The sequence below is a fragment of the Ipomoea nil genome, unplaced genomic scaffold (assembly GCF_001879475.1).
Source record: "Ipomoea nil cultivar Tokyo-kokei standard unplaced genomic scaffold, Asagao_1.1 scaffold2926, whole genome shotgun sequence".
NCBI classification, from domain to species: Eukaryota; Viridiplantae; Streptophyta; class Magnoliopsida; order Solanales; family Convolvulaceae; genus Ipomoea; species Ipomoea nil.
In genome coordinates, this window is record NW_017619354.1 from 1,366,221 (window position 1) to 1,390,179 (window position 23,959).

A 23,959-nucleotide genomic window follows, 5' to 3' on the forward strand; every position below is an offset into this window, starting at 1 on the left:
TCTTTATTAGGTTTGTCTATCACATAATTTTATTTTGGAAAAAATGATGAAATAGACACATGAACTTGTTTTTTTTTTTTTTTCTTTGTTTTTTTTTTAAAGGCACATGAATTTATTTATTTATTTAAAAAAAAAAAAACAACAACAACATATGAACTTTAAAAAGTTACCATTAGCTAAAAAAGTTGACATAGTAGTTTAGGAGTTTTTTTAGCATTTTTTTACCCCGCCCAATGAAACTAATGTTTAGGAGTTTTTTTAGCATTTTTTTAGCCATATCATACTAGTATCTACATCTCGTAAAATGAAACTAATAGTTAAACATTTTAAACTCTTCTCACCCAAGTTAAAACTTTGTATAGCTAATGCAAATTTGTATAATAAAAAAAATAAACTTTTTTATTATACAAATTTGCATTAGATATCCTACCTAGCACTTTTGTGTGTGTGTGTAGACTCCTAGTTTTAAGGTGAATAAATGGCCAATTAAAATGGAGTAGTCAAAGGTTTTGAACTAGACCAAATTAAGACTAAAGTAGTGGTGTGTTTGGTCCAATCATTATACAATTGAGCATGATTTAACTTGTAAAGTGAACCACCAACAGAAGGTTCATTTTATTTTTGAAAACGAGATAAGGTTCATTATAATATACCAAATGCTCATTTTATAAAAGTTCATTTTTTGTGTACTAATTAAGAATTTATTATTTAATTTTGTATATTATCTAAAAAAAATGAACTTCCAGTTACATTAAAAAAAAAAAAACAACTTTTAGTATACTAAAAATAAATATTTATTCGTAAACTACATTGCAATATATAGACCATGATCCTCAATATAATTTATTGTGTTTGGTCTTCTAATTAATCAATCTATAACTGAGTTAGAGTGATTATTAGGAGATTTACTACATCAATGATCAAAAGGAAAGTTATTATACTCAACAAACACTATACTCAACAAACACTAAACAGGACGTTTGGTTAGAAGAGGGGAATTACATGGGAAAGGAATTGCAATTCCATGGGAGATGAATTACTAGGAATAAAGTAGGAATTTAAATTCCAGTGTTTGGTTTACAGGAATAGAATTACTGGAAATTTCAATTCCAATGTTTGGTATATTTGGGAATTGAAAGGTAATAAGTAGTATAAAGTCCAAAATGCCAATTATTGTTGTGATATTAATTTTAGGTTAACAAAAGGAAGGGATAATTTTGTCTCATCACTAGCTTTTTTTCTTCCTAAAATCCCAGGAATTAAAATACCAGGGGGGACATGAGATTTTAATTCCATGAAAATGAGGGAATTGCAATTACTTTCAACCAAACTAAGGAATTTTATGAACTTTGAAATTAAGTGAGAATTAAGTGGGAAGGAAATTTAAACTCCCTCCAACCAAACGCCCTGTAAATGGTAAAAATTCCACTATACTTTTGAGCCCAAAATAAAACTTTTATATCAGCCTAGCCTAACAATATCAACAATTATAAGGAATTAAGTTCACTAAATCTGCCTTCAAAAGAAAGTTCACTAAATCTTCATAAATAAACGATCAAAAGTGTCAAATTTTCAAATAATAGCAGCAACATTGTACTCATTGCTTGATCGTAAGCAACACTTTTTTTTTTTTCTTTTTAAAATTTTAAATTGATATAACCTTGAACCTCACCTAAGAAAAATCTAATCCCAAAAAGAAGGAAGCTACTAGTAATATTGCCTTTTTCTTTTTCTTGTTTTTTTTTTTTTAAAGAATATTTTCAATTCAAATATTCGACCAACAGTATGATGAGTTTTAAAGTTATGATTTCTAAGTTTCTAATCTAACTAAGATAAGATTGATAGCATGGCTACATTTTTTTTAATAGGTATATTCTACACATATAAATTTATATCCTAATATTGTGCTGATTATATATATATATATATATAAAATTTAAATTCCTGATCTCTAACTTTATGAGTCATACTTCATTAGCTATTTCAAAAGTGATTGGCCAATTAAGCTATAGAAGGCTCTTTATTATTATTATTATTATTATTTATTTTTTTTTATTTATTTATTTTTTTTTTGGTTAGTCATTGGTGGACTAGAAAATTGAGACAATTGAAAAAAATGATGTTTAATTGCCTAATGCCTATGTGTAAAGAGAAGGATAATTGGCAGACGTTTAGATATATATGGTTGGTTTTTATCTGGTCAAGAAATATGGGTGTTGAAGCATATTTGTTGTAGAAGAAGAACAACTTATAGGGTTGTAGGACTAGGGAACAAAAAGAAGCAGATGCAACATGATGAAGAAATAGATAGATAATAGAATTGGATTCATTTGCCCATTTTATTCCATCTACCAATAATATAATCTAAACTTTATTCGTCAATTAAAATCTTATTAAATAATTAGCCACCAAACATATTTATTACTCCTTCCGTCCCATTTTATTTGTCTGATTCGATTAACGAGATTTGACTGAAATTATTTTTAATTTAATTTTTCATAATATTAAGTTTAATATTAATATATAAAATTTGTATATTTATAAACTACATTAAAAGTAATATTAAACAAAAAATAATTAAAAATTACTAAAAAAAAAAATAAGTAAGGAAGAAAGAGTTGGTTTGACCAATGAATAATAAACATGACTAACAAAATGGGATAGTGGGAGTACTATTTTATAATTATTTTTAACAATTGCTTAAGTATATGTAGGTGGGGCTAAATATGTTTTTGACAAGTTAAATACGTAGTATAGAGTCTTTTAAATGATAGCTAGTGAAACATGAATATTAAATTCAAAACTTTATTTATTCTTTGATTTCGAGAAAGTCTACCACCACTATCCCGCTTTGATGAAACTCGTCTTGTGATCGACAAATGATTACAATGAGATAAACTAACATAGATTAATTGTCATAGTTGACCAATTCAAACTAAAAAATTCAATAGACAACTCCATTTGCATATGAAAATATTTATATATATTTCACGTAACTAAAATTTTAAATTATATTTATTATAAACATATAATTCACTTGCACTCCTTAGAAGTACTGTTTCGGATAGACGTTTCTTTATACAAAAAGAGGTTAAAAAAAAAAAAAAAAAAAAAAAAAAGATAAAGAAGGAGAAAAATAAAGGGGTAGAAGAAAAGAAGTAGCATAACATTACCAATTTAGTTGATATGATGCTCATCATGCTTTTTACATATCTAATTTTCTTGACTACAAAAGAGATATATATTCTACGCAATCATATCTTTTATCCATAGGAGTTATTAAAATATTACATAATAATGAATTTAATTACGGTGTTGTGAAGACTTCTAGAGGCTCAACACACTACCCTCTAAAGTCATCATAATATTCGATGAAATAAATAATTCAAGTTTTGGATATATTGTGATCAATGGATACCTATTTATATATAAAGTTTGAGTATCCTATAATATAATTGGGTTTGGCTGTTTGGGATAGATATAAGTAGTATATATATACTACATAAGTCGGGTTTAAGTAGTATATATAATGTGTGTGCAGTGTAATATATATATACTCTTTTATTATATACGTTGTATTATGTAACATATATTTAAAATGTTTTACACATATATATTATAAGTAGTTTTTTTACGCACTTTGTGCGAATGAGATAATGCCCAATAATTATTTTTAAATAAGTATTCCAAAGTATATCAATGCAATATTACATAGGAGATTTTCATGCATATGTAAATAAATGTTGAATTTGTTTATTTAAATCGGTAATTTAAAGTATATAAATGCAAGATAATATATGAGAGATTGATTATAATTGTCACTAAAATAAATGTTTGCAACTTTGTAATAACGCTAGTCTAAATATTTAGTTTTAAAGCGATAGTCTAAATAAATACTACTTTTGATTTAAATTTCTCTAATTCTTCTTAATTCTTTTTTTGGGTAGCATTGTTATTGTTTTCAACTTCAGTACATGTCCTCTTTTTTTCTTCTTTTTTTTTTTTTTGTTTTTTTATTGGTAGTGTTTCATGTGCAATTAGGTTACTGGTAGCAGCATAGAGGGATTCATCATGCAATGAGATTATAGTGTAGGAAGTTTTAGATTTACCTTGCTGTGTATATGACTCAGATTTTAGTTGTAATATGAACTCTTTAGCGTACAAACACCTATTGATATTTAGTAGTGGTAATTTTTTTCCTACATGTTTCATGTGTTGTGAGATGTACGTGTGTCGCAGGTTATCATGTGAAATTATTGAACGAAATATTAATATTTATTATATTTGTATAAAATACTTGGTAAATAAATAAATAAATAAATAAATATATATATATATATATATATATATATATAACATGTTTTGTATTATAACTTTGATATTTAATTACAAGATAATGTAAAAAAGAAACAATGAACAATGTAGTGAATATAATAAATTAATTAAATTTGAAGGTAATGAATCTTTGAATTGTAGAAAATAAAGATAATATAACTAATGAAATTATATTTCTTTTAAATTTTTTTATAATGAATAATTTTTTTTTTAAATAAAGCATTATAGACATCTAATTCTAAATTAATTAAATGCATATGTATTCTTTTTTGTTGTAGCTACTAATTTATTTAATTAATAAGAGTAATAAAGTGTCGTACATACTTTTCTTCAACAATAATGAAATCAATGATTTTTTTTTTTAATTTCCATTCCTTGTTGAGACAAATTGTTTTGTGAGTTTGTCCATAACAATTGCTACAATTGCTGAATAGAGGATGATAATAAATAATTCAAAATATATGGTTACAATAGCTATTAATATAATGATATAGTAAAAATTAACTTACAAATTTTTTAAAAAGTTTTTCATGCATTGATAAAATTTTGAACTGTAAACTTGTTCAATTGGAGATAGTAGGATGTTAACATTGTCAATTATTTGAAAAATGATCCTACCGTTTTAGAGTCCATGTGTAATTGTATTTATGATCAACAACTTTGTAGTTAGGCCGCGCAGACAATGATGTAAGAACATTGTCCGATAAAAAAATAATAGTATAATATTAGTAATGTAATGTACAATTGTACCATTATAAAAAAATACAAAAAAATATTAATACCATAATGGCCTAAATCATTCCAATAATGCAAAAGCATAATTGAAATATTAAGTTTTGTTCTAAATAATCAGAAGAAGATTAATTAAAAAAAAAAACTTAACATAAATTTGTTTTTTTTTTAATAAAAAAATTCAAGAAAATCAAATAATTTTAAAGTAGTTCTTGATTTATAATATTTCATGATGCTCAACTTTGAATGCTATGTATTTAGTCGAGCTAATTATTTGACCAAAGTTTATGTTAAATTTTATATTATATATTTTTAATACATTTTAACATATTCATATATATGTTTAACAATTATGTCAATTATACTTGGGATGAGGTTCGAACCTAAGACCTTATATAAATTAAGAGTATGTTAAGAATAATAAATAGTTAATGGAATATATGTTTAACAATTATGTCAATTATACTTGGGATGGGGTTCGAACCTAAGACCTTATATAAATTAAGAGTATGTTAAGAATAATAAATAGTTAACGGAATATTCTGTTACTAAAGTTTAAACTAACGGAATTTAGGGTTATTTAAGGGAAGAAAATAATATAATAGAGGGTAAATAAGGAAAATCATTAAAAGATACTAAAATCAAAATAATATGAACCATTCATTTTAAGAAACAATTAGTACCGACATTTTGTTTGTTCCAGTTAAGGGCCTAACATTATTCGCTCTTATTAGATTTGTAGATTGTCAGGACGACAATTGGGCAAGATGCACCCAATCCGAAAAAATCAAGGGCCACGTAACGGTCATGTATACACTTAAGAAGAGACTGCATATTTACTTCAGCACCACCTTATGCCCTTATTTAAGAAGAAGCAATTATGCAGAGACCAGACGCTCCATCATTATTATTATAGAGTCTGATCCGTTACGCTAGATAAAGAGACATTGTACAAGCAATATAAATAGTATACCTTATATTGGAAGAAGCAATTATGCAGAGACCAGGTGCTCCATTATTTTATCAAACATTTATGTAGACATTATGTAGACATCTTCTTTTGGACTCCGTTTCTCAACGTTAGGTGGAAATTGCAAGTGAAAGAGGCTATAGTGTAGTCTCAATCTCTTGACAATTGCACACCTTTTAGACCTCTTGTATGAGGAGTGGACCTTTTAGACCTCTTGTATGATGTGGTCATTCCTCATACAAGAGTCTACACAAATCTATATATATATATATATATATATATATATATATATATATATATATAGTTTTGCATGTGCATTCGTACAACTTTCTGCTAGTTCATATACGAGCTTTGTACGAGCGCGCAAGGTAACATGCAACTTTCTGTCGGTTCCTATACGAGCACGCAAATCGCGTACTATTTTGATCTTGAAGATGTTTGAATTAGACTTTGTAGTCTCTAGTAAAATTGTAGCCCTTTGAGTAGTTTTCGTTCTACCTTTGTCTTCAATTCCTTATTTTTGTTGCTTCAGGTAATGATTAAAAAAAAGCTACTAACATAGTATGACTCAAAATAATATATATCTTGATTGTCTTTCTTATTTATATGTTCAGTATATATTTACATTTTTAATGATAATAATGTCAAACCATAATTTCTAATTAACTTATTGATATATAGTAAATAAAACAAAACAAAAGAGCCTAAGGTGGGGCCGGGGCACCCGGATTCTGGGAGGAAGGCATAAGAGTATGAGCATAGTTAAAGGCTTAAAGCATACTAATATTAATATGGGGAGGGCTGATTTTGGAATAAAAGTTGCTTAAAGAAATGGGCGGGCCGGGGATGCAAGCAAGCAAGCTTTGCTTTACCACTTTTAACCTTGTAGTGGACGAAACCAAATCATGCTTTGCAAGTTTATATTCATTTCCTTGTAAGCTTAACCTACCTATCATGCTTTCCACTCATTCACAAATCATAAGTAACATCTTTGATATATCAACGAGCAATCACTTCCATCTATATATATACCCATTAGTTTATTTTGCATTGTTTTAATAATTAAGCTATAGCTTCAATGACTTGCTTAATCAAATACAAATGTTTCCACTATAATAAATAAGACTCTCAATCACCTTATGCTCAATGACACATTTATGACTTTTTTTGAGGGAAAGTCATAGGATCGGATCCGATTGTGGAGTATTGACTCTTTAGCTACAATTGATAGAGAAAATATATTGAACAGATACTATACTGTAATAAAATTTTACAACTTTAGCCGTTAAAGGATAGAAATAAAGCAACATAGGTTACTAATAAACAACGTAACTCTTACTAGGAGTCGAATTTTGAAAGAATATTATTATTCTTTCTACCTTCTATTCTCTGTATATATCCAAACCCATGGTGACATATATTCTTGTTCTTGTTAAAATTCCTTAAAATTTCACTAGAAACGACATACATCATCCTCTTACTTATTCTTTGCGTAATCTGATATCCTGCTACCCATACACTAGCCAAAACATGTATGGTAAAATTAGACAATAATCTTATACACCACCGAGGAGATTAGTCATGCATCTATCTACGCACTCATCATTTCAAACATCTAACAATATAGTATTACCATATTACCAAATATATAATTGAAGATCTCACCAAAATTACTACACAAAAAACTATAGTTAGTACATACCAGTTTTATGTGCACAACTTTCTAAGATCAAATGACGTTATTACTACACTAAAAGTTATAACTAGTAAACAAAGATGCAAATTTATTCAAATACTGAATTTGACTCTCCAAACTTCGGCCCACCAATTCAATAGAAGGGTACAAAGAAAGACTTAAATACCATCCAATGCAATCACATATGTTCGTAGTGGTAAATAATGGATATTTTAAAAGTAGAAAATTCATATTCCGATGTGGGACATAAACCAATATGCCTTATGTCTGTCCTATACTCCCTTATTGAGATGTTAAGATTCTTATTTAGGCTAAGATTGTCAACTATATGACCAACCACCTGTGTTCAAGTACAAATACCCTGGTTGCTTCAACCAAAAGCTACACCATTAACCCTAATCACACAACCCAAAATAAAGTTTAAATTAAAGTTGCACTTGCACCACAAACAAGGCTTCTAAAAATTCCTCTTTAATCTAATGACAAATCCCCATACTTAATTTATCCCATGCATCAATCTGCAAAACAAAAGAGCCAAGAATCACCTTTATATATATTTCCCACCTGAACTCAATCTTCTTGTCAATTCTGATCTCTACCTGCAAATAAACATGAAATACAATGAAATATCTCACTTTAGCCACCCTCAACACAAGCTGGGATTTGAGTACTCGGAGTTGCCGTTCAAGTGCGACGGGTGCAAGGAGGCCGGAATTGGATCCCGGTACAAGTGCGCCACCTGCGACTACGATCTCCACATGCATTGCGCCATCCCCACGCCGTCGATCGCTCACCCTTTTTACACCAAATGCTCCTTCCAGTTCCTTGCCCGCCCGCCGGGAAGCGTTCCCAGATACTGCAACGCCTGCGAGAAGGACATAACGGGCTTCCTTTACCATTGCAAACTCTGCGGGTTCGACCTTCACCCCTGCTGCGCCAAGCTCCCCATGCTGCTCGACGACGGAGAAGTCAAGCTTTACTTGTACCGGAAGGTAATTGAACTTGAAGAAGAAGATAAAGTTTCAATATGGAAAATGTTTTTTACCCATCATAATTTTTTCGGATCCTTCCCAAATTTCCTCTCTTCCTCTATAGCATGAGTTATAATTATTAGATATCATGAATTGGTTGATCCTATTAATTTTTAATAAAAAAGTAAGATAACCAATGAACAGAACCATGTCAAGAGTGAAAGTTATGAGTGAAAAACTTTTTAACCAATCCCATCATGTACCATTTATTTGAAATAATTATAGAGGTGTCATCACAGTACAAGTAGTACAATTGACAAATAATTAATTCTTTAAAAACTTAAGATGTAAGTTAACTTTTATTAGGAAAATGTCTTATTTGCCCTTAAATTATACTCCAATTATATACTTGCTCAATTATTATCGTATCTATTTTTGACCCATTATTATGATAGTTATGATTTTAGTCCTTTTTTGTTAATATTCTATTAAGTTTGGATGAAAAATCAATATGAAGTCTAAAAAGACAAATTATTCTGTGGACCCGGATTCATAAATACATAATTTACAATTTAAATACTAAATTGTGAACATTCAATATATAAATTGTGTATTTTAGACCTGGGTCCACCTTGCCATGGTATAGCTGCTAAAGTCTTAATTAAACTGCAATTTGAATTAAGAGTTTAAAATTTGTCAAATAAACTTAGTAGCTAGAATACTAAGAACAACTTGACTCCAGAACCAATTCAAAAATGTCATTTTTTTCCAATTGGATTCCATTAATTATTAAAGTAATATGATGGATGGGATAGGTGAGTTCGTCGTGCCACCGGTGCGGGAGGAAGGGTCGGAGCTGGAGCTACCGGTCGACGTGCAAGAAGTACAATCTGCACGTTGCATGTGTGAAGGAGATGCTGGTGGAAAGTTGGCATGAGATTTACTTTGGCAGATCATCAAATAGAAAATTGGAGACAAGAATTCCTAGCTTGAAGGGAACCTTGCAGACTTATCATAATCATAGCAGGAAGAGCAAAGGGAAGAAGATGCAAAAATGCTGTGAGATGGCTGCTCTCGCGCTCCAGTTTGTTATCTCTGCTCTTCTCGGGGATCCCACTTCTCTTATTGCTGGGGTGGTGGCCTCACTCATGTCTAAATAATATAAATAAATAATACTCTCTCTCTCTCTCTCTCTCTCTCTTTCTCTCATATATATATATATATATACAAGCTAGCTAAGTGCTACAGATAGATTCTGATTCGCCGCCCGCCCGCCCACCGTCTTCGGTTATGTATGTCGTCGGTGATTCTTTCTCAATCTTGTATTGTATTATTGCACTGTTTATGTATGTTATGCTTTAATCAAGGAGGGCTCATGTATATATAGAAGCTGTAGTACATGCATCAATTCAAAAGGATATACTCACACAGCTAGCCCCGGCCCCATGTTAATTTACAATGTTATTTTTAATTTATAAGTCTGATTATTATGAAACACATCTTTCTATTTTTTTTTTTTTTTCATTTTACTATTTATTTGTCAAACAAATTCTTCTTTCTTTAAAATTTTCTTATAAGTTTTAAAATATGATTTTTTTTTTTTTAGTTTCTAAATTTATAAATTTTATATACTAAAATTATATATATATATATATATATATATATATATATTAGGGTTGCAAAAATCCCTCCTAGGCACCAAGTAATCGGCGCCTAGGCGCTAGGCGGCCCTAGGCTGTGGCGATTTGCCCCCTAGGCTCCCGCCTAGGAAACCGGTCGCCTAGGCGCCCGCCTAGCGCCTAATTCGGCCGATTACGCCGAGTTAACTCGTCAATTTCTGTCGAATTAGTCGAGTTAACCCGGCCGATTCGACCTTGCTAATTTTTTTTATTTATATGACACACACACACACACACACACACACACACACACACACACACACACATATATATATATATATATATATATATATATATATATTACAAAAAAAAGGGTGTAAATAATTTAAGTTATGTCTTGTTCATATAAAATGAGACAAAGGGATACTAATTAATTTGTATTTATTACTTTTTTCATGGGCTTTGGAATTTTGCAATTAAAGCAATGTGTTCTGAGTGTTGTTTATTTGCATGTTTTTTTAATACTACCACAATTTTTTGTTTAATTAATTACTAGATTGTATTTAGTTTTATTTTATTTTTTCCTTTTATGGTGCATGTAAAGGTTCATCATGCCCAAAAAAGTTAAATTATTGCAACACGTCCAAATTATTCGATAATTTAACAGTTAATTTCATTTTTACTCCTAGATTTATAAGTGTCAGTCCACTTTTAGTCTCTTTTTTTTAAAAAAAAAATATTCTCGTTTGATTTTAGTATTATTGTGGCATGAACATTTTTTTGTCTTCAGTCAATAAAATCGTTAAATGACATTAAATACAATGATTTTGGTCTATTTAATTTTAAGTGTTAAGTTATTTTCTTTTTTTTGGTCCTAAATTTATATGTGTCATTCCATCCACTTCTAGTCTTTTTTTTTTTTTTTTTTTCCAAAACATTCCCTTTAGTCCTAGTATTATTGTGGCATGGTCATTTTTTGTCATCTGTCAACAAAACTGTTTAAATGACGTTAAATACGTACAAGGGCATTTTGGTATATTCAATTCTAAGTGTTAAGTCCTTTAATAATTATAAACTGCTAGATTTTACCATAAGTTAAGTAAAATTTAATGCAAATGACTTAGAAGATGTAACATTGTTTGAGAAATTAAAAAAAAAAAGATATAGCTGGAATAGCTCAGTTGGTTAGAGCGTGTGGCTCTTAATCACAAGGTCAGAGGTTCAAGCTCTCCTTCTAGCGTCTTAAAGATAGAAATTTAAAATATTTGTATCCAAATCCATTTGGACTTCAAGTTATTGTATTATGACAAAAATAATTGATAATAAACTTTTTTATCCAAATATAATTCATAAAAATTCAACAAAGAAAATAAATAGAATTCAAATTTAATTTAAAATTATATTTTTTCGTGCATATTTAAATTCAAAATTATTCACCAAAATTTTGATGTCAATTCATTTTAAAATTTTATTTTTAATTAAAATTAAGATTAATATATATATATATATATATATATATAAATTCTAAAAAATTAATTATCAAATATAAAAATAATTAATTACATAAAAAAAAAATTAACAAAAATTGGGAGCCTTGGGTCGTGGTTGCCCTGACCGCACATGACCAGGGCCAGCCCTAGAGTTTGACTGTCACTATTATAAGGAATGTACATTATTTTTGTATTGTATGTACATTATTTTACAATATACAAAATATGATCCACACAATACTGTGTGGACAATAATTTACCCTAATTACCTACTAATCTACTTAAGACTAAGGCTATCTGCGCTCATAAAATGGGTGCTCATTTATTCTTATGTGGCATGTGCATTGCCACATGAAAAATAAATTGAACTTTATTTTATTTTTTTAAAATAGCACTTTTCCTTTTTAAGTTATAAGTAATTATAGGATTCGCTCCGAAGATACTTGTTGATCTTATTCACTTTTCATCCCTAAGTTATAACTAAAATGGTCGAAAATCAGCAATTTTCAGTTGGAAACCACTATTCCGACCACTTGGGGTGTCTGATCTAGAAAATCTTCCGTCGGTAATTTCGACCACTGCATGAAGTGATCGAAAATAGCGTCCGCTATATTCTAAAGTGATCAGGAAAAAAGTTAGAGTTGCGTAATTTTGAACCACGGGTGATCGGAAATGGTCACAAATAAAGATAATAGATGTGGGACTTTCCAACCACTTTTGGTGGTAAGATAAGTACCCAATAAAAAAAAAATCATTTCACTACAGAAGAGATCCCCTCAGTAGTGAAATGAAAATAAAAATAAAAATTGTCACAAATTGATAAGATATCTGTTGAAAAACATATACAAATTTCATTCGTTTGAAGATAATTCTTCAATATACAATTAAATTTAAAACAAGTCAAAATCCCTCCCAACCTTCCGTACAACATACACATTTTCTAAAGCTTTGTGTCTTTTCCAGCTGGCTAATAAAGTCATTCTAAAATTTAACTTCTAATTCAATCTCTTGAGCAACCTGCAATACCACACATAACTAAGGAATTGCAAATTAAAGAAGAATGGAAAAGCAAATCTAAAAGAATTTCAATCAACAAGGCACTTCTCTGATCTGTCTAAGCTAGCATACACTGATCACAGAAAAGTACGATGCATTACCTCCCATAAATGTGGCAAGGAATTAGGTACTAGAAAGAAGAGCAAATAATTACAACCATATACAGATATTGAAGTCACCTCAGACAAAAAATTATGAATTATAAAGTAAAAAGTAGTGACTTCTATATAATCATATTGCAGATTTGTAGTAGACTAGTTCACCTTAAGCATCAATAATATGTAAATGGTTATCATATTAGCAAGATCATGTGTGGTTCAAATATGATAAATTAAGTTCCCACAAACAGTACAACTACAATAATTCAGAACTCATAATGAATGGAGTTAATTACCAAGAACAATGACTAATCAGATGGAGTTTAAATGTGTGTGTAATTGTTAGTGTGTTTACTTAAGCTTACCTCCCAGGATATCCACAAATTGTCCTAATTGACTGCTCTAATTTCAAAACCAATTGCTCCAGAGTATCTGTTTGTAAAGAAACTTATTAAGTAAAACTGATATATAAAAACAACAAGTGGAAGAAAGATCAAGAAGGAGACTCTAAATTATATTATCTCTGCAAATTCCAAATCAGCTAGGAACACTTGCACGAATCTTTTCAAAGTGATAATAAACTTAAAATATCATATAAGTATATTAGAAGATTGTTGATTGAAGTATAAGAATGCAAGATGATCCACATGGTCTCTCTAAATTCACAATAACCAAGTTAACGTATATATTGACAAGCTTGGATATGATGTTTCTATACCATCATATCATATCCTATCAAATAGAAACAATTTGATATATTCGCGCCGGTTGGGTACGCACTAATTAATTCGCCATACGTGTGACCAAATTAAAGTATTATTGCATACTAGTGCATTATTGGATTAATATGAATTTGACATGACAGTAAGAAATATATATATAATATATGAGAATTAAATGCAGTTTTGTCTTGGTGCGGCTTATCATGGATATATGGTCTTGCATGTATGATATGATAGATTCGATGAGGCAGCAATGAGCATGCATGCAGCTTAAAATTAACATTATTGAAACGTAACGTACATGTAGCTAGCTGGAATGAGCTAATATTTGTGGCCTACTCTCATCTCATCTATATATCTATAAAATGTGTGTTTCACAAACAAAATTAATAATCACCGACAACCGACTATACCACCACTGCACCACCATGCGTGTGCTGCTCTCCACCTGCCTTCCTAACTTCCAATTTAATAATTTAATATAATAATAATAATAATAATTGATTGGACTAGGGGTAGTCAACCAAGCACTCAGCCTGGCATTAGATGGTAGTCGGACTGGCTCGGGACTTGACCACTCAACCGCGACGGTAAAGGAATGAATTATATGACAACTATACAATTACGGAAGGACAATCAAGGTTAACCTAAATTAGTTCCTACCCTCTTAATTATCCTTCTCCTTCCTAAAATCACTTTCCAATCCCATTAATTATCCTACTCCACCATATATAAATACTGAATTACCATATAGATCTCGATTATCATATACTCTACCTATTTCTCCATTATAAAAGACCTTAGTAAAGAAGGGGCATCGAAATTCTCTCTCTCTCTCTAGACTTCTGGAGAACACCCTACTTTACATGTACCAAACTATCTACAAAATAGTGAATTTCGGCTTGACAACGTCCGAAAAGACTCGTGATTTTCACGTTAAAATTACTGGCTCTACTTATTTTTCTACTCATTTATATTTTACTTTATTCACACGAATCGATTATGTTGGTCAGGGTTACAACAACAACAACAATATTGCGGGTTATTATATGAGAGTGAGGTTTTTCCGTTTTAGAAATCGATTAAGGAATGAATGTGGGTGGGCGGCATGTGCTTAATTAGAATAGTATTAGTAGTTTTGGCGGAAAGATCTTCAGAGAATCCACGACTCAGTACTGACTGCACTCAAGATTCATGTGCTGCATATTTAATTTAAAGCCTTTCACTTTTTATTAATGGAAATCTTTTGGCAAAGTTATTTGGAGAATCTTTCAATTCTTTTTTTTCTTTTTCTTACACGTAATTTATTTCAAACTCAAACTCAGATCAAACTTTGTTTCAAGTTCCATTACTCTATTTACTATATTCAATTTCAATCCAAAATCTGAAAAAAAAATAAAAAAAAATCGAAGGCATATATTTGAACTTTTTCCTTTAATAATATTATTATTACTACATATTTCACTAGCTACTTCCCAATTTCACTTTATCATATATTAATATTATCAGGTTACATGTCCAAAAATAAACCAGAGTTGTCCCGACAATTTTTTAAGGTAGAAAGAGCATTAAATGGACAACTATAATTCTCATTAAATTTGAGCCATATAATAAAAAAAATAATATAAATTAAATAATTATAGACGACGATACCCGGCCCCGTATCGCTTCTGAATCTCTGATAGGATGGTTGCAACTTCTATATAAACCTTCTGATCCCATCAAATGCTGAATGCAACACAGAAACACCATTTCTTCTCTAATTCTCATTATATTCATTCCTTTCTTTCACTGATCGGTCGAACTGAAATGGGTAATAGTTGTGCGTCGTCCGATCATCACATGATCACGAGGTGCGGGCGGAGCGTGATGAATTCGCCGACTGCCGGAGTAGCGGTGGTGGTTAAGTTGGACGGGAAACCAGAAGAGTTCCGGCAGCCGGTGAGAGCCGGCGACATCCTTTCCGAGAACCAAAACTGCTTCCTTTGCAGGTCGGAGGCAATGGACGTCGACTCGCCGGTAGCGCGCTTGGGCGCCGACGAGGAGCTGCAGCTCGGGCAGCTTTACTTCCTCCTCCCCATCTCCAAGTCGCAGTCACCGCTCTCTCTTCACGATATGTGCGCGTTAGCCATCAAGGCCAGCGCCGCCCTCAGTGAGTGTAAATTGATGAACCCCGTGAGAGAAGGCCGCCGCCGCCGCCACGGCGTTAATAAGGTCTTCTCCGCCCGAGCTCTGGTGGCCGCCGATGCGTCGTTTGGGTGGATGATTAAATTGCTGATGCTGACCAAAAGGTTGACTTCCATCCTGTTTGAACAGAGGTCGTCACCATTGCGCCGGTACGGTGATGATAGATGCATCCAACCAATTTGAGATTGTATATGGTCTTTACTAATTGTCATTGCCTTGCAAATTAAAAAATATTCACTTTTTTTTTTTTTTTTGTCAAACACCCTCTCAATCCATTTAACCACACACAATCTTCCTAATACAATTTATCTCGATGAGAGATACAAAATTTAATACAGAGATTGACATCTACAGTACTAAGATATGTGGTTAGCCACATGAGGCTAACTTATTCACCATAAAGCTATACCAATAATAAATAATAACATCACTATTAATCTCTTCTATGTGATGTATAGACTATTCCACAGTAATGAGATTTATTTAGTATACACTATCGGATAGTAATTACAAATTTCCCTTGTTACCCCCCACCACACACACATTTCAATTTAAACACGTTAACTATTTACATGCCGGATCATGACATATCAAGTGAGTGTGCACTATGATTGAAGTCATACTATACGTGTGATATAAGTGGACCCTTGATTGAGTTAATTAATATAAAAAATAATCCTTCAATTACTTCATACTATACGTGGGATATAGGTGGACCATTGATTGAGTTAATTAATATAAAAAATAATCCTTCAATTACTTCATACTATACGTGTGATATAGGTGGACCCTTGATTGAGTTAATTAATATAAAAAATAATCCTTCAATTATTTTGAAATATCAAAATTAGTTATCAACATCTCATTGGACTAGATTAAGTCCTTGATGCCCACACGGCCAGTTTAGTATAGTGATTTAGTATACCTTATTTAAGAGAAGATACTAAGATTCTAAATTCGACAATGACAATGAATTACTGTGATTTACCTCCTTCCACATACTTTCTTCTTTTGAAAGAAGATTAAGTCGATAATCAAATATGCATTTGTAACCAATTTAGTCCTCCAATTAATTTTCCTATCAAATGCATGACATTCTCTAGTATAAGTGTGAAAACTCTAGCTAGTGTTTTCAACAAAAATTTTAAAAATCTTAACTTTTCACACCAAAATCATTCAAATTTCTTCCACCCCCAAAAAAAACTTCTTCCATTGTGTTAAACATTCCCAACTAAACTCTAATCTCATTCTAAGGGTTGCATATAGGGCCTATCTCCCCCACAATTTTTGTTGAATTGTTCCGTATACGAGACAAAAAAAAATGTTTAAATTTTCAAGTGTTATCATATTTAGCTAGAAAATTAAATAATACATACTCAATAACTTAATTTGGTTCAATTAAAAGTGAGAGGACTAACTTTAATATTTCAAAATAGTTGAAGAACCATTTATAGTATTAACTTATTTTTGTATAATTGAATATAAATGAGTATAGTTTACTCATTAATGGTATTAGCTATAAATGTAATAATATAGATAGTGACGTCTTCCACAATTGGGGTAGTATTTGTAGAACAGACGTAGAAATAGAGAAATAGAAGCAATCCAACTGTAGGAACAACTCATACTTGTTGGAATAACATGTGACATGTTTCTACCAAACTACTTTCAACATCTTATCACTATTAGACAAATTTTTTTCAACGCGGTCGTAAAATATGATATCGTAGTGAAAACTTAGTATTTTTTCTGATGCTTGAACCCATAACCTTCCATGTGGGAGTTCAACTTGGTACCATTGGACCACAAGGTCCTTGGTATAAAATAGGAGCCTAATTGTCATAGTTTGAGGGTTTATTTAACTTTTTTTCCATTAGAAATAATGTTTGGTTCAACTGTTCAAGTCATCTATAGAAGTCAATTTGATTCTATACCAACCACAACAATTGTCCCAGTGAGGTTTCAGAGAGTTCTGATTGCCCAATTCAACCTAGTCTTCAGCCAAAGTATAATAATTTTTTTGAGAAAACTCAAAGACAACATAGGAGAAGATGAAGAAGCCAATGTTTCTTGCTGTAAGATTGTTCATATCTCCCATGATCCCATCTCAGTTTATGAAATAACTATATACATGATGATGATATTCAGAAATCGATCACACTTCACTAAGCAAGGTAAAATGAAATCATCGTTTACAAATCGCGGAAGAAAAAGAATAACATTTCATCCACAACCATGGTTCACATCTGGTGTGGCGACGTCAGAGTGAAATGGAACTTCAACCCTCTCCCTTACAACGCATCGAGTTTCGCCATTTTCAAACACGAGCACCTTTCCAGGAGGGCATGTGGCATTCCTTCCTTTCTTGTCGATCCCAAACAGTTGAAACGGATTCGTAGCCTTGAGGCAGTTATCTCTTTTCTTAAGCCGAGGCTCAAAACCAGCGAGAGTTAGAACAGATATTAGCCCAACAACAGTCAATGCTGTCCTGGCAGCTACACCAATAAAACACGTTACCATTCTCGATGGACTTTTTGCCTCTTCTTGATGGAGATCCTTTGTCAATTGATGCGGTTGGCTTCCATTTATCGCCCCATTTTGAGAAAGCATGTGTGAGGAAGGGGGATATGAAGGATAGAGCTTGTCCGAGACTAGAGGGTAAGGTTGGGTTGGATATGGAGGGAGCAGGAGATCATTACTTTCTTCCACAGTTTCACCGACAAAAGCAATTGCCTCGTTTATAATGTCCAAGTTATCCCCTTTGTACTCCTTCAGCTTCTTGAGCAACTTCTCTTGGGAATAGGCTATCCCGGCAAAGGCTTCAGCTTTTTCATATAGCTGTTGCTGATGCAGTGCCTGCATAAAATAAGAGAGTCAAAGTCGGACCAAATGCCCGATAAATATTAGATGCGGAGATTATGAACAGATAAGAGAGTGATGGTGTGGATATTATGAACATTTAAGAATGCATTCCACAGTTTTAACGACTGAAAAAATGCCATGGTTACACTTCGTAACATAAACATTAGATGATCAGGATTCAAAGTCGGACCAAATGCCCAGAAATGACTTAGCTTACCACTGGGCTAAACACTGCCTAAACTCCAAATTCCTGCTCTATTGTATATTGGTAAAGGCAAGACAATGATAGAGATAGTGGAGTCTTGGTCAGCCAAGTGTTTTTTCCCACGAGGGGTATCCACAAAACCTATTATATCATTTTACTGCTCTCATTGTTTCCTCATAAACACATCCATTAACCATCTAATAGCCAAATAATCTACACCTCCTTTTATAGTTTCAACATAGGCAATTTTCTCACCTCCAGCAGATCATTGGATCTTGTCAATAGCTAAAATATTATCATATAAAAACATCCCTTTCAGTCCTGGAACAAAAAGGAGCTTGCATAGCTAAAATAAGGGAGCAAATCTATCAGTAAAGATTTATACTTTAGAAATTAAAAGCATAGCATTGACTATGCAAATGCTTAGATCACCAACAGGCAACACCAATAGATAAGAGTTACACTCCTAATAGTAAAAAAACCTGAACCATGCCCGCACAGGCAGCTCAGTTGGTTCCTGAGTAGTAGATTGTGTGCAAGGACACAAGATCCAGCCCTAGCAACCGTAGTGCAGTGTGGGGTTAGGCATTGATCCTCTCACCAAATAGGAGGCGAGTCAACGTGATTTACCCTCCACTATCCTGTGGGGTCAGGCCAGGGACGAGGGAATTTCACCTGGCCAAAGCAAACCTAAACTAGGGATGGCAACGGGGCGGGGGATGGGGTCCCCGTCCCCAAATTCAACCCCCATCCCCGTGAGGATGGGGACGAGGTCGGAGCAGGGATACCCTCCCGGTCCCCATCCCCACCCCGTTCACCGAAAAAATTCCCCGGACACGCCCCGTCAGGGAAGGGATGGGTTTTCTCCGTCGGGTCGGGATGAATTGCCATCTCTATCCCCCTCTAAGGGAGGATTGTAGTAAATAGCAATAAATAACTCATGAAGACTTCCTGGAAAAGTCCATTTCAATCAAACCGTAGGCTAATTATTCCCCTATAGTTCAATAAAATACATGCAAATAAATAATAAAGAACCATAGCGAAACATAGGAATTGGTTATACAAATCACACTTATTGCCAGATTGAAACAGAGACTCCTAAAGAAAAAAAGGAATTAACACAATTGATAAGAAAAGCTACAAAATACCTGCAAAGAAGAAACTAGGACTTCAAGCTTTTCAAGAGCATCTCTGATACTCAAAAGGCAATCCGATACTTCATCTCCTGAATCCATTTCAGCGCCTCCTTTCCTTAATTCTCTTCCTTCCGTTCTATCAGCAGCAATGCAATTAGTGATCTTCGACCTCAATTCTGTTATTCTGGCCAACACCATCTCTATTCTACCTTCCTCCATCTCTTTCACCCTCTCTGAATTTGGGTTTTCAGTTGCGGCGTTCGTGAAAAGGGCCAAGAAGTTCCAAAAAGGAGAAGTCTTTGGAGGGTTTACAGTTTGAAACAAGTGATTGTGGTTCTTTCTTCACTCTACAAAGGGTAGAAAACAAGAAGTTGTGTAGCCCAGCAGCAACTCTGCAAGGCAAATATGCAATCATAATAAGTGCTAACAAAGGCCAAGAAAATGGTTTGGTTGGTTCCTACTTCCTAGTAGTGACAAAAAACAAGCCAAACTTTTCTTTATTGTATACCTGAAATCTTGAAATAAAATCTGTGCCCCTAACTAAATTGGATTTTCCAAAATATTATATGGTCCTGGTTAACACATGCCCACTCCCACATGCTGTTCAATTTTTTTTGTTTTACCTAAAGCTTGTTCTTTGTGATAAAATAAGAAATTCCATCCTAAATAAATAGCATATATGGCAAAATAGACTAAAGGGTACTTAGGATTGTTCTTTTTCAAGTTATCTTTCATATTACTCACCTTTTAAATTAATTAAGAATGAGTTGCGAGATCATTCGAGATAAAATTTTAATGATTTGTTCAATTAAAATAAATGAGTATAAACATTTTAAATATATTCTAAATAAATTTTACTCTTGAAAGGTAAGTGAAATATTTAAAAATTAAAGTATTTATTTAAAAGAGTGTTTGGATAATGACTTATAGCCAAAGTTTGACATGTTGCTTCATCTTGGTGTGATTTAGAGGAAATGTTATTTGTTGACATCTGAATTAACTTTCGCCCCATGACACTTTATATATATAATTGTGTTAACCATTATGTTCAGTCAAAGATTGGAATTAAGAATAGTTACACGGTTGAGCTTTGAGGGTTCATGGAAGGTCTCAAAGTGACTAGGGAGCGATGGGGATACCCGTAGAGTTGGAGTTAGATTCAGAGGCGGTGGTTTGTGCTATTAATGAAACACATGTTCAAAAGATGTTAAAATGTACGAATAAATGGATGTCATCACATGCATAATGCACAAAAACGGCCGCGTGAATGCACACAAATGCAAACAGCATATATGTGCACAACACAAGTGCACAAACGGGTAATCGTGTGCATTCGTCAGAAGCATACCAAAGTACACACGATAAAGCATAAAAGTGCACACACCGCACTACCGTCGACACAATGACATCCGAAACAAATCAAAGTCAACCGTTGAAATAATTACTGAGAGAAAGAACTTCGAAAATAAATAAATATAATACAAGCATTTTTTGGGTACTATTGACCATTGAAATAATTACTGAGTGAAAGAACTCCCAAAATAAATAAATATAATACAAGCATTTTTTATTGACTTTGTTACATGTAGTATATGTTCATATATACTTTCTCAACCTACTGAAGCTCAATGAGTCAATATCACACCACGACCTCCCAAGAGTCATTCCATACCGTTTGACCACATAGTCATTAACATATATAATACAACCATAATAAATGAAATAAGTTGAATCCCAGCTTTTCCATATGTAGATGGACTTTCTATGCACACAAGGGAGTAATTTGTCCATATATAAATGATAATCATTTCCTTTTTTGAATGCTAATTATATGACTTAGATATGTTCTCATGTAGTGTAAGAGGATATTCTGTCCATATATAAAATTGTTATTAAGGTAATATATATCTAAAATCTAAAAACATAATAAGTGTGAATGAAAGTTATACCCCTGATTTATGTCCGTTTTTTCTGTTAAGTTTTTTTTGTACATTATGCTATAAAGGTTGTACATTAAAATATTTTGGACAAACATACCCCTACCGTTATAACTTCCGTTATCTTTTCCACTATTATTACCATGCACATGCATCCACCATATATTTTCTTATCTTCTTCATTAATAATAATATATACACATTAAATATTTGAGGTATATGTTAATTATTACATAAATGTAAATATCAAATTTATAAAAATATTTACATTATTATTATTATTTAGAATAATTTAAATATCTAAAATCTAAATAAATTTAAAATTTTAATATAATGTATTAATATTAGGCACCTATTTTTTGCGCATCGCGCATAAAAAAATACTAGTATGTTTTATATTTTTCAAAGGTAGTATCTATTCTATATTTTCTCCAAGCTTTTTTTAGACTGAAGAATTTAAGTCCCCACTAAATTTTAATTTAATTTTTTTTTTTACTTTTTAAAATAAAGTGGATTAGCCAAAGGCGTTGTGGTCGAGTAACATAGTTGTGACCCCTCAAATGAGATGTCTCAAATTTGAACGCCAGTGTGGGGGCTTTGACTATTTGTGCTTTAGTAAGTTGAGCTTTAGAAGCGCCTGACAGCCTGAAAATAAGTCTCAACTACATTAATTTGATATTGTCTGGTCTTCCTAATCATTCATTAACATTAGAAGTCAGTGCACCTGTTATGTTATTGCGGAACATAGACCACTTGTCTCTCAATACAATATTACACTAATTAACTCATGTTGTATTATTGCTGAAAAAACTGGTATATTGTGTTGTTACTACCAATGTCGTCTACAAAGAGATTTTCAATAATGTGCAAATACAACCGGTGATATTATGTTCCCTTTTTTTTTTTCCAAGATGGCGAAATTACTATATATCTACACAAAAAATATATCTTCCACACAAATGAATTATGATAACAATTGATTCCTATAACTAAGTTGCTAGAGAACGAGCATATTAATTTGCCCAATTTATTAAAATCATAAACAATGATATATAAAATCTCCAATGTTTCAGCACCGCATACATACATCTACACATTAGCTATTAATTCAGCAATTATTTGCTCGAATTTAAGCAATGATAACATCAAAAAATATAATTGATCCAAACCATATCTTCAATTGCACTATATAATATTTTGATGTTATAATTTATATAATTATATATCGATCCAAATATTCTTAACATATTTTAACAAATCAATTTCGTGCATCACACGGATGAAAATACTAGTACAAAACTAATACATAATTACATAAATATATCATCAAAATGCAAATATAATAGCATTAAAATATAAAATAAAATAAAATAAGTCACGACTTCAACATGCTCATTAACTTATTTAGAAATAAATTCAATTGTTTTATTGTTTATTATCCCATATAATCTCATAAATACAGAGTAATTAACAATCAACTCACATAATTAAGTTGTGATATTTTATTAAATATTATGACAGTAAGAACAGTTAACAAAAAAATTAAACAATACGAACACTTATAAGCAGGATTAACAACAATATTTATAGTTGAATCATAATTTAGAATGTGATTTTGGAGGTGAAGGATTAGTGTTTTGTAATTATATATACTTAGGGGTCGTTTGGTTCACGGAATGTCAGATTACCTTAGGGAATGTTAGATTGCTGGGAATGTTAGATTACTGGGAATGTTAGATTCCTGTGTTTGGTTAAAATTGGGGTATGTAATATAATCATGTTTGGTTTAGGGTTATCTTTTATTCATACACTATAATATCCTTAACATATTTTCATATATTTTAATAAATTTTAAAATTAAAATAAATAAATAAGATAACGGTATCATATATAATTACATGATTTTAAAATATTAACTAAAATATTGAACTTGAGAAACAAAA

General features: G+C 31.7%; 2 protein-coding genes across 2 annotated transcripts; one reads left to right on the forward strand and one right to left on the reverse strand.

The window, feature by feature from the left end:
* Positions 1 to 8,118: 8,118 nt before the first annotated feature.
* On the forward strand, positions 8,119 to 10,070 carry LOC109161935. Its single transcript, XM_019310507.1, has 2 exons — positions 8,119 to 8,725; positions 9,520 to 10,070. Exons 1-2 carry the CDS (start codon positions 8,345 to 8,347, stop codon positions 9,862 to 9,864), a joined length of 726 nt encoding a protein of 241 aa, XP_019166052.1. The 5' UTR covers positions 8,119 to 8,344; the 3' UTR covers positions 9,865 to 10,070.
* A 7,838-nt stretch (positions 10,071 to 17,908) lies between these two features.
* Positions 17,909 to 20,633, reverse strand: LOC109161934 (plastid division protein PDV2-like). The gene is made up of 2 exons (XM_019310506.1): positions 20,092 to 20,633; positions 17,909 to 18,732 (listed from the first exon to the last, which is right to left on the reverse strand). The coding sequence occupies exons 1-2, from the start codon at positions 20,296 to 20,298 to the stop codon at positions 18,100 to 18,102; spliced, it is 840 nt and encodes a 279-aa protein (XP_019166051.1). The 5' UTR covers positions 20,299 to 20,633; the 3' UTR covers positions 17,909 to 18,099.
* Between the last annotated feature and the right edge of the window lie 3,326 nt (positions 20,634 to 23,959).